This window comes from Lepisma saccharinum, chromosome 1 (genome assembly GCF_977018435.1).
Source record: "Lepisma saccharinum chromosome 1, izLepSacc3.1, whole genome shotgun sequence".
Lineage (NCBI taxonomy): Eukaryota > Metazoa > Arthropoda > Insecta > Zygentoma > Lepismatidae > Lepisma > Lepisma saccharinum.
The window spans coordinates 94,587,995-94,603,984 of NC_139229.1; the positions used below are offsets into that span (position 1 = coordinate 94,587,995).

The following is a 15,990-nucleotide window of genomic DNA, read 5'->3' on the forward strand; positions in this document are numbered from 1 at the left end:
AACATACTCAGTCACTGCAGCAGTTTAAAATGCTTGAAATATGCAATGAAAATATACTAATTGATATACAACTATATTTGTGATGTAACTTAATGTACATACAGGTAATTCTTGGGTATGAAAAACTGAAAGAGGTTCAGATTGCACTTTAAACTGTAGTTCCAGTCCAAATTAGTCTATCTGTGGATAAAAGTGGATTTTTTGAAACAAACAAATAGAGGCCATATTTCATGGAGTTCAAATATTCATGAAAATATGCAATATCATCATGCAGCAATACTGTGGCATAAATCAATTAAATAGCCATATTTTTAACTTATAAATCTTTTATGTGAGAATCTATGAACATTTTGAATGAGAACTCTTGGATAGTTGCAATGAAATATTTCTATTCTAACACATGAAGAACATTAAATTGTAGCAATGTTCACTGGCAGGATTTAGTAACAACGTGCTGGAATATACCATGTAATTTAATTTTTTTCTCTCTCCATTAAAACTAGAAACTCCATGGTATAACTGCCCTTTAAGGGCTAGGACCTGCCAAGCGAGTCACATTGCGGCTGTTTTCTGGCTTTCGAGACCGGGGCGCACTACTTGTTTTCAAGTAGCTTGTCCTCACGATATTGAGTCTTGCTGAAAATGTTGGGGCTCCCAACAGGAATTAAACTGGGGATCACCACTCGCACTAAAGGCGAAAGCACTAACAATTTGCACAAGCCCTTTACTTCTCCATTAAAAGATTATTCTAACTGTCAGCCCTTGAATAAATAAACACACAATATTTGGAAAACTTCTCTAATGGATAGTTATTATCTATTTACGTAAGCATTTTGTTTTGCATGCAGTGAGTTATAAAATTATTCCTTGCCTCTTAAATGCAATAATATACATACTCAGCACCTTCTTTCGCTTTACATAAAAATACACTGGTCTACTTTTCTCCAAATCTAGGACAGACGTAGATATGGTGTGGTTTATGTTGTGCTTCAGTAAATAGACCTGGTACGAAATAAATCCAGCCCTAGAAAAATAAAGACTCAAATAGTAACCTTCCATGGCGTTTCATATATATTTTTAAAAATTATTAACCAATATATGATAATTTAAGTTTATGTGTTAAAGCAGGGTTTCCAGTCATTTGGAAAATTAAATTGCTGAAGCTTTTCAGGTAATTTAAAAATAAATTTCCATACAATTCTGTAGGGTAATAACTATGGAGCAGATGTTTAGGTGCTAAAAAACTTTTAAAAATTTATTTTTTATGGTCTAAAAACAATGGAAATATGTGGCTAAAATTAAAAAAAATATTTTCATTCAAAGTTCTGTCAAACAAACAGTCCAGTGAGCAGGATGTTAGCTGTATGTTTTATTCTGTTCATTACAATGAAGAACAAATTGTCCATTGAAAATGCATGATGATTACCTCTGAACATTGACTTGTATTGTCAAAATGACCTTCGCACATCACACGCAGTCATATTTAAAGTATGGGATGTTACGCTCACTTATACCATCAATTTCACCTACATGTTCAATCTCCAAAACCTGAGAAACTTTACACAATTTTTGGTACTCCGTGTATTTTTTTAACAGACTTAAGAATTTATCTATAAGTACCTGCGAGCGTGTCTCTGATGGTAAGATCAATTTCCCTTCAACTGCACTAACGTCCTTCACTATTTCGGAAAGCAGTTGCGTGGGAGTTTCCAGTTATTCTATCATGTTACAGAAAAAGCTTAGATTTGCAGGTAGGAACCCAAAATCGTTTTGCAAACATTCATCTTTCAATAAATCTTGAAGTATCATAAAGTATATAATCTATTCTATGCATTAACTGCAAAATATCCATTTACATAAAGAATTCTGAAATGGTATTTTGTCTGGAATGTTAAAATACATACATTTCATGTTCTTTTCCTAGAAATACGTTTCTTGTGCGTAAAGGTAAAATTAGCCATTTTCATGTGAAATAAGACTTCGCAGATTACATTAGAGCCATATGATCCTACTGAGTATGGCCAACTTCTGAAGCAAGGGGAAAAAAAAGTTTTTACCTAAAAATCCACTCCCTAGTAATAACAAAGTTTTATGTTCATGTATATTGTATGTATGTACTACATGTATAAGATAATAAAGTTATTCAATTTCATTCAAAATAAAGGAACAAAAATGCACTCTTAAGAACAATTTTTGTATAGATTATGAATGAAATACTTTGATTCATATCACCTACGCCTCTTTTGAGAGATATTGAGGTACATAAAGTGCATTGATGCAAACTAAAACATTCTTTACATAAGATGATAAAAACCTTGTGATGGTCATCGAATTTTCAACCCTAAGTGAGTGGCGAAATGACTCATCGCACCAAACCCAAATACCTTCTGGGTAAACTTGGAGGCCACCTTTCTCACAGCTTTTCTATTGAACCTTTCCGACTATCGGGACTTTGAATCAACTGTGAGACTTTGTTCGTTCCACTCGCAGGGGTTCAAAAACAGCCTGGGTAAATTTCACCTAACGTGCATTCAGATGTTTCAGTTTAGTATATCAACATGTTTTTTTACATCTCTCATTTTTAACAATTGTGTAATACAATAAAAATATTCGGCCTCCCGATGGCATAGTGGTAGTGTCGTTGCCTTGTAATCAAGGGGTTCCTGGTTTGATATCCAGTGGGGGCACATAGTGTTCGGATCCCAGTTTAAACTGTAGGTTCAGTCCCGATTAGCCTTACTGTGCATAAAGTGGACTTAAAACACCAACTCAACTATAAAAATATTGAAAATTAATAAAAGTAGTTTAATCAATAGAGGTAAAGTTATTTGAATGCTTTAAAACCATTACAATTACAAAATGCAATTTTGCTTGTGGGTCCTTGCAACATGGTAGAGAGCATGGATCTTACCATCTCTTCTTCCAAATTTTTATCAATTGCATAACACAATAAAAATGTTCAAACCTAATAAAATGAAGGTATTATTATGTGCAGACATCAAAAAATTATAATTCAGATTTATGAAGCAATTTTGCTTGTGGGTAAAATTTACCCAGCACCCGGACTTACGTCCTAGCGGAGAATGCAGGTCCTGCCGGATTAAATGTTGCCCATCCTATCAAAAGACTCAGATAATTATCTAATTATAATCAACTGGACTAAAAAAAGCTCACCCAGCCACCAACATCACAGCTCCAGACCTCATCATCCACAAGGTCAACTTAGAGTGTCTCGTGAAAATACGAGAGGGGTGATCATTACCACCAAGGTTTCTCTTCCATACCAAAAGGTACCTTGGCACCGCAACAGCAAGCTTCTTGACTGGCCTCTGTCCTGGAAAACAAAAATGAAAACAATAAGCCTTGTATTTGGTGCAAAACTTGACGACGTCAATCATATTTTCATTCAGTGAAACAAAACTGTGTGTGCTGGGGTCATATAACGAAAAGGGGTATTCCAGCATTACGTGTGTGACATTTTACACACGAAATATAAGGTTCTAAACATGAGATTGGATAATAATATTCATAATGAACAGATTTCATGGAATTATGTCTGCTAACAAATGAAAGAAACTTGAGTATGATGGTATAAGCTGAATGCATGAAAAGCATTATAGTATAGGAAAATTATGCCTTATTTTGGCCCGAGATGGAAAACATTTTTGGAAAGCTAATTTTTGTTTTATTACCCTGTAACTCCTGAGAAAATCACCGAAAATTTCAAAAAAATTTGGGCGATAACGGTGAGCCATAAAATGATGCTGCTTGCTCTATTTTGCTTTAAATGCTTTCAACAACCCAAAATGTATAAAAGAAAGCACAAATTATTGAAATTATGAAAATATATTTTTTGAAAATTTGATCCAAATACATGATGGTATAGAGTATTTTGATAGTCTATTCTTGGAATGGCAACCCATTTACTCTGATTAATTTTCAAGTCAGCTGAATGAAGAAATAAGTTGCAATTCCCATGTTGACATGATTTCCGCTTAATACACGATTATTAGAAGACTTTGCACCACCCTCATTGCGCATGCACAGACAATAAAGGCACACGTTCCACCCTGTCCATTCGTAGCTCGTCTGAATTGCAGTCTCACTGTCTGCAAACACATGGCTCTGATGAAGAAATTGAAAGTTGGAAATCCTGGTGTGATGTCAGTTGGTGCGAGATTTACTGTTTTGGTGCATGTTACATTGTTGAAAGATACCCTGTGCGTGATTAGTGTTTGTATCATGTGATTTGTTGCCACTTGACTCGTTTCATCCCTGCAAACAAATAGCAGAAAGTACATATTTTTAAGGTATGTAGTTTCTCAAGTTAAATATTTTTGTTAGGTTAGGAGTGTTAGGTTTAATACTGTTAGGTTTTGAGGAGTGTTAGTTTTGATGGTGTTAGGAATTTGACATGCACATACTAATTTGACTTTCTTGGTGTTAGGTTGTTATTCATGTTTTCCTTATGAGTGTTTTTGATTACAATAATTTTCCAGTGTTCTTTCACTTCATGGGTGTTGTGAATACAATTTTGATGGAAAAAAATTAGTGAAAGTAACCAGGAATATGGAGGTTTTTTAAAAATTTACACCGGGTATTCTCTCCGATCAAATATATTGCTTATTTATTTATTTCGCATGCTAAAAACCAAATGGGATACAAATTCAGCATCATTGTTAAGTGTATTAGGTTTCATGTTGTTAGTAACTTGACGTTTACTTTATTATTGGCATTTGGGTAACAGTTGATGATCGGAATAACAGATTTCTTCATTTTTACACAAGAAAGTACTTACTGGAATGAGTTTTTTTTTAGCATTTGGATACTTCGTGGAGGTATTTTCTGTCATCGTAGAATCTACTGAAGCGGAAAATCATGTTTTTCACGAAAAATATCTCTCCGACGCACAATTGCCGTTGCTGTTCCTTGCTTGCTAAACGTAAACCAGATCTTGATTATGTAACCTCCTGTCAGTGTTTCCAATGACGCGCTTGTTTTCCAAGAAGATGAAAAAATGAAATATACATTCCAGATATTACTACAACCCCAAATTTTAACTATGTTTGCCTAACTGAACCGAACATAACCTTACCGTGAATGGTTCATGGGGCATTTTTCGGTTAAGAAGGTTGGAAACACTGTATACCCACTAATCATCGACGCTACTGAAGCTGTACTCGCCATATTGTGTCTTAAGCAAGCGAAAAAACGACGAACAATAATTACTGTTATTGACATTATTTTCTTCAGAAAACGTGAAAAAAGCAAAATCACACCTTAAACAATCTTTCGCAATGCACAACAGTTAAGTAACAATGTAAAAAGTGACGAAATAAACTAGTGACAGGTCTTCGGCTGATCAACAACAGGTAATGGCATTTGATCTGTCGATTTTAACAAATCAACCTAATTCTGAGAATACAGTCGGTCAAGGATATCGAGCTGTTGCCAGAATGGAGCAACATTTTGTGGATTCATTGATTGATTTGGAGTTTTAAGTCCACTTTATGCACAGTAAGGCTTGATAACCGTCGCTGCACTTAAACTTGCAGAACGATTATCAATGCAAATAAAATTGTGTAATTAATGATAACCGTTATATTTAAAATAAATACAATACAGGTGTAGAAAATCTCACAACTTCCATCACCATTTTTAGTACTTACTTGTATTTTATACAGCGTGATAAGATGATTATAACAATATATATATATTTAAAACAAACATGCATAAGTTAAAAACAACATCAATAACATAAATAATATTAACTTTGAACATGACAATTTGAGAATAGGACAGTCTCAATCTCTCCCCTTCTCCTGGTAAAAAAAAAATGAAGATAACATTTTTTTTATATATAATATATAAGATTTGAGTCCTGCTTTTAATATACACTCGTCAGGATAATGAGAGTTCACTTGACATAATGAACCAATTCACAAATTTACAATACTCTTTTTACTAAAGTACTGAAAATGTCATCTTAGTGTTCGAATTTACAGCTACTTATGTATCACTTCATAACAATTACATTAGCTTAAGCAATTCTTCTCTTTTCTCATCAGAACAATTAAATTTCTTGATATATGACCTGTTCTGCCTTGTTGTTATCTTATTTCCATCCATAGACATCAAAATTGCATAATTGTTTTTCACAGCATCAACTATATAGGGTCCAAGCCATAATTCCATAAACTTATGAATTTTCTTGTTAATTGCACTACTATGTTCATGATTTTTCACTAAAACAATATCACCTGGGACTCAGTGGCGTATGCTGGTTCTAACGAGTGGGTAATCTCCGACCTTTTGATCCTCAAACTCCAAAAGTTTCCGTGCAATTTATGTCACGCTCCATATTGGATTTAGGAATATTGTGTCGGAATGTTTGTCTTATTGCTACGATCACAATCAATTAATTCTCGTTATTGCAGTTTACTATACGCGTAGAATTTCAAATAATAAAACAAGACAGTATTATAAAGCTATAAAAAAACAGCCTGTGAAATATAAAAATGAAAGACGTGCACTAGTGAAATAAAAACCCGCAATATTAATTTAAGTGCAAAATTCAACTTACTCCAGGACCCGATTACTTGTGCTGTACTACATCCAAAGCACGCTGTTTGTCCAGTTGCACGTCAATACGTGTCTGGGCGAAAGATTGCAGCTTAACAAAGGAAGTTATGTGACTTTTGGATTTTTCATGTTTGGCACAAGTGTTGCAAAGATTACAGTCACGCGTCCATACATTCTTTTCAGCCCCGAAAAGTAAGCACGGCGAACAAAAATGCAAAGCTTATTAACACTTATACTTCCTGTCAACCATGGTGTTTTGTCATAATTTGCTTGCGAAAATGCCTCACATATTCCCGATTTTGTCTTTGTGTGTAGAAATAAGTTCAAGCGATGACACTGGCCTACCTGTATTAACAATTTGCAACTTCTCCTGAAAAGATCTTGTTCCAAAAGGTTTCACCAGCAAATCTTGTATCACATCCATTACCCTTTAACACAGCACTATCACGACAAACACTAACACCTAAATAAATAATAAACACGAAGCACAGCACGAAGCCAACGACTACACGCATTCAGTTTCACGCGCCAAACTTCTGTTGTTGTGTTCCTGGCTCAGAATGAAATTCCCTATGAATAATAAAAAAAATCCCTTTCCGAGCTCGAATTGACAGGTTTTTAAAAGTTCGAATCATTGCAGGTCAGAGTCAGAATTTTAATTCGGGATGAGGATCATCCCTTATTATCAGCCGCCACATAAATTTGAAACAGTGGGGTTAGAAGCCCTGAAGATGAATCTCAGATTATTAGAACGTATTAAGCAAAGTGTTTAATCCTGCTAATGAAGTAAAATGAATTACCACTATACACTTTTTAAATTAGATATTTGTAGGATTTCGGGGAGGGGGGTTTCCCTTTAAAAAAATATTCAGTTCCGTGAGATAAGTATTCTCGCTGCTTTTGAAGATTAGAGAGGAGAAACAATCACTATTTTTGTAAATACAAGGATGGGGGGAGTCAGCAAATAGGTGCTTTAATTGCTTAAGCCTTGAATTTTAATTCAGTTTGCTTCATCTTCAATATTTAAGCTTTTCCCTTTTGATAAATTTATGTTCAAGTAACAGAAATCAGCAAGACAGAAGCAAATGTAAAGTGAAAATTAGCGTAGAATTGGTTTGCCCATGTTATTCAGTTTTCCTGTTCTTCGCACTCTACCGGGTATGTTTTCCCTAGTTGAGCGGAGGGAACGGAAAGGCTCTCAAGGTTGAGAGTGCGACCGGTGGACTCTCACAAGAAGGAGCTTACCCTGGGCACGGAATCACCGCGCCTGAAAAGCAGTGTTTCCTCCCCCTCTTTCCTTTCTCCTCCCTCCTCGCCAAGGGTTGTAAGGAAAGCGGGAGGAATGACGTCAGGGTGAGATTCCCTGAAGTCATTCCACCGGCTGGAGAAAGGTTCCCGGACATTCGGTGGCAAACGATTGGAAGTATTCGCGCGCTGGAAGCAAGGAAATGTATGCATCGAAATTGGTTTGGAAGAATATTGCGAGGAAATGTATATATATATATATATATATATATATATATATATATTAAAAAAAAGAAATACAGCCGGGTCATCTGCGATTACCTAGATGACCCAGAGTATACGCCGCTGCTGGGACTATCTTCAGAATTTCAGTTGAGTCTTGCCATAGAACAGCTCCTATTCCTTTCTTCGAACCGTCTGTGTTGACATTGAAAGGTTTCATGAAATCTGGTTGATACAAAGCCTTTGGAGATATCAGAAACTTGCGGAGGTTTTCAAAAACTGAAGCATGAACATCATTCCATTGCCATTTTGATTCCTTTTTCAACAGATCATACAAAGGCTGTGCCATTTCAGCAAATCCTTCAATAAACTTTCGCCTCCAATTAGCCAATCCTAAGAATCTTCTCAAGGAGCGTTTGTTAGTTGGAATTGGAAAATTAATAATTGCTGAATTCTTTGCAGGATCAACCATAATTTTATCACCGGACACTATGTGTCCAAGGAAGCAGATTTCTTTGTAAGCAAACTTACATTTGGAAAATTTAATAGACATATTGACACCCTTTATCTTTTGTAAAACTAGTTCTACATGTTGCATATGTTGAGACCAATTAGAATATCATCCAAATAACAAACAACAAAATTTCTGCAATCGGTGGAGAATATTTTATTCATCCTGTCCTGGAATACTGAGACTGCTGATCGAATCCCAAATGGAAGATAGCGGAAAAGATATTGTCGGCCTCTATAAGAAAAAGCTGTGTAAGGATATGAATCTTCAGTCAACGGTATTTGAAAATAACCACATGATAAATCAATTGAAGAAAAGTAAACACATCCTAGGAACCTCTGTAACATTTCGTTAATTGCTTCTACTCTCATTTGTGGGGAGATAACATGTTGATTAAGTTTCCTAAAATCGATCACAGGTCTCCAAAGACCTCCTTGCTTTGGCACTATATGTAGAGGGTTAAGATATGGTGAAGAATCCTGGTAAATAATTCCCCATTTCTCCCACTTCGCTCTTCTTCTAAAGGTTGTCTCCTTGACATTGGTATGGGATAAGGTGTGCTTGTAATAGGTGTTACAGTATCTAATTGAATCTTGTAAGGTTCAACAGTTGCTTTCTAGGTTTATCTGAAAATTGTACGTGATAATACGACAGAAGTTTGAACAAATTAGCTTTCTGCAAATTGTATAAATTATCATTTCTAAAAACAGACTCATAAATGGACTTCTTAGATGGCATATATTCTACATCATCATTCAAAGTTGACGCATCTTCCACAATCTACATGAATAACTTTCATTATCATTTAATGTGTCTTTGGAACAAAAGTTAGACTTTGTACAATACTTCGAACCTTCTGTAGAAGAACATTGCCGAGTTAAAGCAGAGGACATTTCCTTTCCTTTATCATTTAGCAAACTTACATTCCCTTCTTTAAAATCAATTACAGCTTTATATTTCCTCAAAAATGGAACTCCTAAAATGACATCGACATTCAACTCTTTAAGAACAAAGAACTCCATAGAAATATATTCGTGTTTTATCTGCAGATTAATAATTTTACTACCAACAACTTTACACTTCTTGGATCCAGCGAAACCGGTGAGTTTTACATCTTCCACATTATCCAGTTTAATGTTGCCAATGAAAGACGATAGTTTGCACCAAACATCAAAACTTAGAACATTTGCCTGACTTCCAGAATCTATAATACAAACTACAGGTATTTGACAAATAATTCCATGAATAACTGGAACTTCAGTTAATGGAACCGGAATATCATAATCATTAACAGTCCATTCAGGTTCTTCTTCAAACCATTCCAATAAAAAATTCACTCATAGTGGTTCCGATATTAAGTCTTTATCATCACGTACATTCATAATTTCCTGTGTTTGAAATGATTTTCGTTTGTTCAAATTTGGCCTCTCTGAAAGAAAGCAGAGTGAACGAGGCACTTCCATCCTCTCCTTTAATTTAAATTTTTTGTTGATTGGTAAGATGTTCCAATACCAGATTGTCGTGTAAAGGTCCTTGATACATTTCCAGAAGGAGAATTTGATATTCCAGAAGTTGTAGATGCATCTTGTGGTTGTAATGAAGTCACATTAACAGATTGACTGTAAGTAGGAGCGAGAGCAAGCTCACTTGTATACTGCGCTTGCATATTGTAGAAAATCCTTCCATTCTGACTACTGTTAGGTAACTGAGAACATACAGCATCCTGATAATAATACCTATTTGTAATGTCACCGGAAATACCGGAGTATGCATTATTTCTTTGGAATCTGAAATTATTTCTGTTATTATATGAAAATCCTGAATAGCCTCGATTATTTCTACGTCCTCTAAAACTACCATTGCTACCTCTAAACGGTCCATATCTTGAATTAGCATTGCGAAATTCATTAGTAAAGGGTACTGGAGAATCCATCGACGAAGTCTGAGTAGAAGACGAGCAAGTGTTTTTGGTGTGTTTAACATTAATTTGCTTGACACTAAATTTTGATTTCATACTGTCAGGATTCTTGTTGGGTTTAACCTTACTACTATTATCAGTTTCTTCCGGTAGGAAAATAAGTCCTCTTCTACTAGTTCGGACAACATCTAATTTCCTTAACATAGTTGTTAACTGGTCCATAGAACGAATCTCATGACAAGCTATATTATTTGGTAACTGGCTAATAACTAATTGAATAACATCCAATTCGTTTGGGTTCTCAACTAAATTGCAATAATTAGAATATGTTTTCAATGCAAAACTTTCTAAATCACCATGTACTGTAGGATCGTACTTCCTGTTCCTTAATACTGATAACTGAAACCCTATTATTTCCAGACTTGCAAATTGTTTCATGAATTCCCTTTGAAAATGATCATATGAAGAAAACATACGTTTGTGAGTTCTATACCAGTGTGCAGCTCTGTTGGTGAAACACCGCTGAATACTCTGTAGCCTTTTGTTAACTGGAATGCCCATAAGATCAAGCATGGAATTAAGATGTTCTAGATATTCTCGAGCCGATTGGTCTTCTATTTTCCCAGAAAATATGGGTAAATGAGACAGTTCATTTATTTTTACATATCTGTTTCCTCTATCCCCAACAGTAATTACAGGTAAAGACGTTGGAGAAATACAACGATCAAACTGACTTTGTGGATTATCACAGTAATTGTTACTTGTATTTGGCTCATTAACACCAATTTTAGCATTTGGACAACTTGTGCCAGTCATTAAATTTGCATAAAGCCTTTCACCTTGAAACCATGGTCTGCAAGCTTCATTCTGCAAGGATGAAACATGACAAAACCCACACGTTTCGCCAGATACATTACTACGATGAACGACAGGAAGGTTAGGTTCTTCAGAGTATGTAAACATTTGATTTATGTAACTAATTTCACCATCAGCAGAACAACATTGTTGAACATTGGAATGTTTATCAATATTTGTAACGGTAGAATTCAATCTAGAAGTTGTCTGCATATTGTTAATCACATAATTACTTTTATCCTTAAACTGTACACTATTAGGTGACATATTATTTCAATAATGCTCCTCATTGCAGGTTTTGTTTCGCTTCCAGCGAACATGATTTCGAACATGCGGTTCATCGAACGTTGTTTTCACATGGGTTGTTGAAGATTCATCAGATGAATAAGTAGATGAATTAGTCACCCCCGAGTCAACTGCATTTCTAGCCCTTTCATGTGATGTCTTAGTTTGGAAACTATTTTGTGCAAGGGGAGGTTTCAGATTTCCCTTTGTGTTGCATAATTAGTTTGTAAAACATCAACACGAGATTCTATATGTTGCAACCTGTTATTACAATCAGTAATATACGTACCAAAATGTAAATTTTCCCTACCAGCAACTTCCAACGATGACAATCTATTATTAATATCAGTTATTTTGGATGAACATACTGTAATAGATTTATCGTATTCACTAATCAAATCTTTATTTATTAAAATTTGTTGCCCTTGAACGTCTTGTTCTGTTCGGATTTGAGAAATATTGCTATTTGAAATACTTCCCAAATGTTCATTTTTCTTGACACATTCGGAAGCTATTCAATCAAGTTGTGTTTTAACATCGGAAGTCAAGTTGTCTATTCTTTGATTAACAGTATTAATTTCTTTATGAACCAATTTAAATTTGAAAGTTAGGTTACTATAAATATCCAATTCCAATTGTTCAAACTGAGACTTAATATTCTCATTAAACTCTGCAAATTCTTGATTAGATTGCTGTAAACTGTAATTTCATATCTTGGTTAGCAAGATCCATTTGTGTTTTTAGTTCTTCATTAGACTGTTCTAACTGAAATTTCATTTCAGCATTAGATTGTTCTAACTGTGATTTTATTTCAGCATTAGACTGTTCTAACTGCACCTTGAGGTCTTCATTAGAAGCGACCATAAGCAACTGAATACTCTTAACAGTACTTAACAAATCACCAAAATTGGGGTTAAGAGTTTCTACATAAGCTGGCAAACTAAAAGGATCATAATCTAGTTTGCAACCTTTACAATAATAATTTTCTAGTGTAGTCGAATAAATTGTCCAGTGAGTGACTGTAAGTTTGAGACAAGATATATATATGATGCCATGACGAGCACTGTGTACACTGAACATACCTCAAATCATTGTCAGGATCATTACAAGATAATTTATCAGGTTTTGTAGAACAAACATCATGTTCTGTAGTATTCGCATTACTGGAAGCAACTACGGGATTATCAGCATCAAAGTAAGTAGTCATTGTATTAGCCTGAATGTTTGTTTCTTTACGCGACGATTTAGATTTACTTTGTTTTAACGTATCAGCCATTGTGATCTTCACACAAATGACGATTCACTTAAGAAGTTACGTTATACACACTGAAGATTATGACGTAAGTCTTACTTCAACATATGACAAAAATTCTGTTCCATTACAACAGACATTCTTACCACTGTCAGAAGATTGCACACTTTTTTTAACAATCCTGGCTTCTGGATCGCCACTCTTGATAACCGTCGCTGCGCTTAAACTTGCAGAACGATTATCAATGCAAATAAAATTGTGTAATTAACGATAACCGTTATATTAAAATAAATACAATACAGGTGCAGAAAATCTCACAACTTCCATCGCCATTTTGAGTACTTATTATTTCTCGTTACTATGGTTACAGCAATTTGATTTCTTGTATTTTATAGAGCGTGATAAGATGATTATAACAATATATATATTTAAAACAAACATGCATAAGTTAAAAACAACATCAATAACATAAATAATATGAACTTTGAACATGACAATTTGAGAATAGGACAGTCTCAGGCTAATCGAGACTAGACCTACAGTTTAAAGTGGGATCCGAACCAATAATATTTTGTGGAAAACAATTGGGTAACAGTTAGATATAGTGAAAACAGATTTCTTCAAATTTACAGAAGAAATGACAGGAAAGTACTTACGGAATTGAGTTCCTGTGAACTTTTGAAAGCTGGGAATAGTATTTTTTCTATTTGTGCAACTTATTCGGCCGGTAAAGAATGTCATTTTCGACATTAATGTATCTCCGTTGCACGATAGCTCATGCCACCATTACCGTCGACTACGTGAATCAAATGTTCCGTGCGTTCGAATATGTAATCCCCTGTCAGTGTAGCAACCATGTGGTAGTTTTACAAGATAACGTGTGTGCAGGGGTTTTTTCAATTTAATTTTCTGTTAGCCTAACCTAACTTTCCGTGAACGGTTTGTGGATCAATTTTAGCCTAAAAACCATCATTTTTCAGTTAATAAATGTAGCAACCACGCGGTAGTTTTACAAGATGACGTGTGAGTGTTTTCTTTTCCAAATTTAAATTTTTGTTTGCCTAACCTAACTGAACCTAACCTTCCGTGAATGGTTTGTGGATCAATTTTCGAATAACAACCTTTTGTGAATAGTTTATGCAGCATTTTTCAGTTCATAAGTTTGGAAACAATGCATATCAGCTGATGATAGACAACGTGAGTCAAGATTTGGCCGTCATATTGTGTGCAACGAAAGTGAATTAGCAACGATCAATAAATACTTGTAATGTGAAAAATTATGCTTTTTCAGTGAAAAAAACATAATCCCAAGTTCAAAAATGGGTAACACTTTACTATACCGGAGACGGATTTCTTCAAATTTACAGGAGAAAGTACTTACGCAAATCATTTTCTGTAGCGTTGTTGATGTTCGGGAATGTAGTTTTGATCCATTTTAATGCGAATGCATGTGGTTTTCTACGAAAATCTGTTTCCGACGCGCTATTGCTTCTGCTACAACATGATGTGTCGAGGATGCGTCGTGAAGTTGTTGCCGGGTGTGGAAGATGCCGTGGAATTTGTAATTCCCATGTTGTCCGTATATGCTAAATTAAACGAAAGGAGTGCTAATGGAACCTAACCTAACAGGCCTAACCTAACCTAGTAGGCATACCTCGTCCCCGTGATGGTTCGTGGGGCTATTGTATGTAAGAAATACATTATTTTCGTTAGAAATCCATTATTTCGCCTAAAGAAATGTTCTGCAACGCAGAATAGTACGTAATCAATGTAAAAAATTGCGAAATAAATCATTGATAGGTGTCTCCGGTATAGTAAAGTAGTACCGAAAAATGTTCCGCTATGCATATAAGGTAAGTACAAATGTAAATAATTCGAAAATAAACGAGTTAAATGTGTTTTCACTATATCTAACTAGTACCTCTGTTGAAAATATTATTTATGTATGAGATCCAAATTATTCCTGCAAGATAAAATTGACGATATGAACTGCTGTCACATCAATATTTTGGAAATAAAGTTCCGACAAAAAATAATAATAATAAAAGTCAACCATATGTAAAGCTGGCCTTACTAATATTTTGCCTTGTACGCGAAACCAACTACTCATCAGGACCTATAAGATATTTATTTTAGACATATTACAACGTGATGGATTACATTAAAATAATCATTAATATACTTACTAAACATAATTTTGAATTTGGTTGGAGCGATATTCAATCCAACATCGAAAACCTTATTTATGTGAAAAATTTCAACATTGTTAATTAACACTCGTAAGTTAGTGTGTCACTCTTCTTTAAAATTAATTTATCACGCCTTTACCTATTTGCACATTAATTTTACAAGTAATTTCCTTTGGTTCCAATAGTTTTCCTATTTTTGTAGGCACAGAACGCTGAGTGCCTTCAGTTGTTTATTTGTTTGTCTTCATTATTTAACCAGTACAATCATTACGTTCCATCTGTGGTAAGCGTCAGTCAACCAAACAAGGAACAACCATTTGATTCAAAAGGGATACAGGGCACAGATTAGAATTCATTCAACGTCACAAAATGACTGTAACATATTCGTTTATGTCTAGCACAACAATTTATTATTTAAACAATACCAAATAAGATTATTTTGTCTGGCACTGAAAATATGAACAGCAGCCGAACATCATTTTTGGTGCGAGCGATAAGCCTAGTTTTCGTTTATGGAAGACGTAACGAATTTCGTTCCTTTCTGGTTAATGAAGAGATTAGATTACGTCACTGTAAATTGTAAACAATTACCAGATTCGTGTGAATGCTAACAACTGTGTGTGAATTTCTTTCTCCAGAAATAAACAGAATGTGATACACGAATGACAGCTTGATTTGAAGATGGTAGTAGCATTTATTATACAAACTTTGAACGAAAAATCAACAGAAGCGTTGTATTATCGTGTGTATACCTCGTACAGTGATGGGCCGGAAAACCGAGAGAGTTCATCTCGGCAACCAATTGGTTCGAGTACGTTAACCGAAGATAAATGCCAAAGAATGAAAACTATGTGTAGATTATTTGAAACGCCAGCAGAGAAGAAGGATTTCATAACACATATAACTACAAAGATAAATCTCCAGTATCAAA

General features: G+C 34.8%; 1 protein-coding gene across 5 annotated transcripts in view; it reads right to left on the reverse strand.

Annotated features, from left to right (window-relative positions):
- LOC145998293 (protein SERAC1) overlaps positions 1-15,467 on the reverse strand; it is a 73,684-nt gene extending 58,217 nt beyond the window's left edge. The window contains exons 1-3 of one of the 5 annotated variants that reach the window (XM_083134697.1): positions 15,057-15,467; positions 3,175-3,334; positions 897-1,024 (exon numbers count right to left, since the gene is read on the reverse strand). In XM_083134697.1, coding sequence (XP_082990823.1) covers positions 897-1,024; positions 3,175-3,334; positions 15,057-15,063 — 295 coding nt within the window. In that variant the 5' untranslated portion in view covers positions 15,064-15,467. Of the gene's footprint in view, positions 1-871; positions 1,025-3,174; positions 3,335-15,056 lie in introns of those variants that run through there. The other 4 variants (XM_083134701.1, XM_083134710.1, XM_083134707.1 and 1 more) reach the window with 4 other exon arrangements.
- Positions 15,468-15,990: the final 523 nt, after the last annotated feature.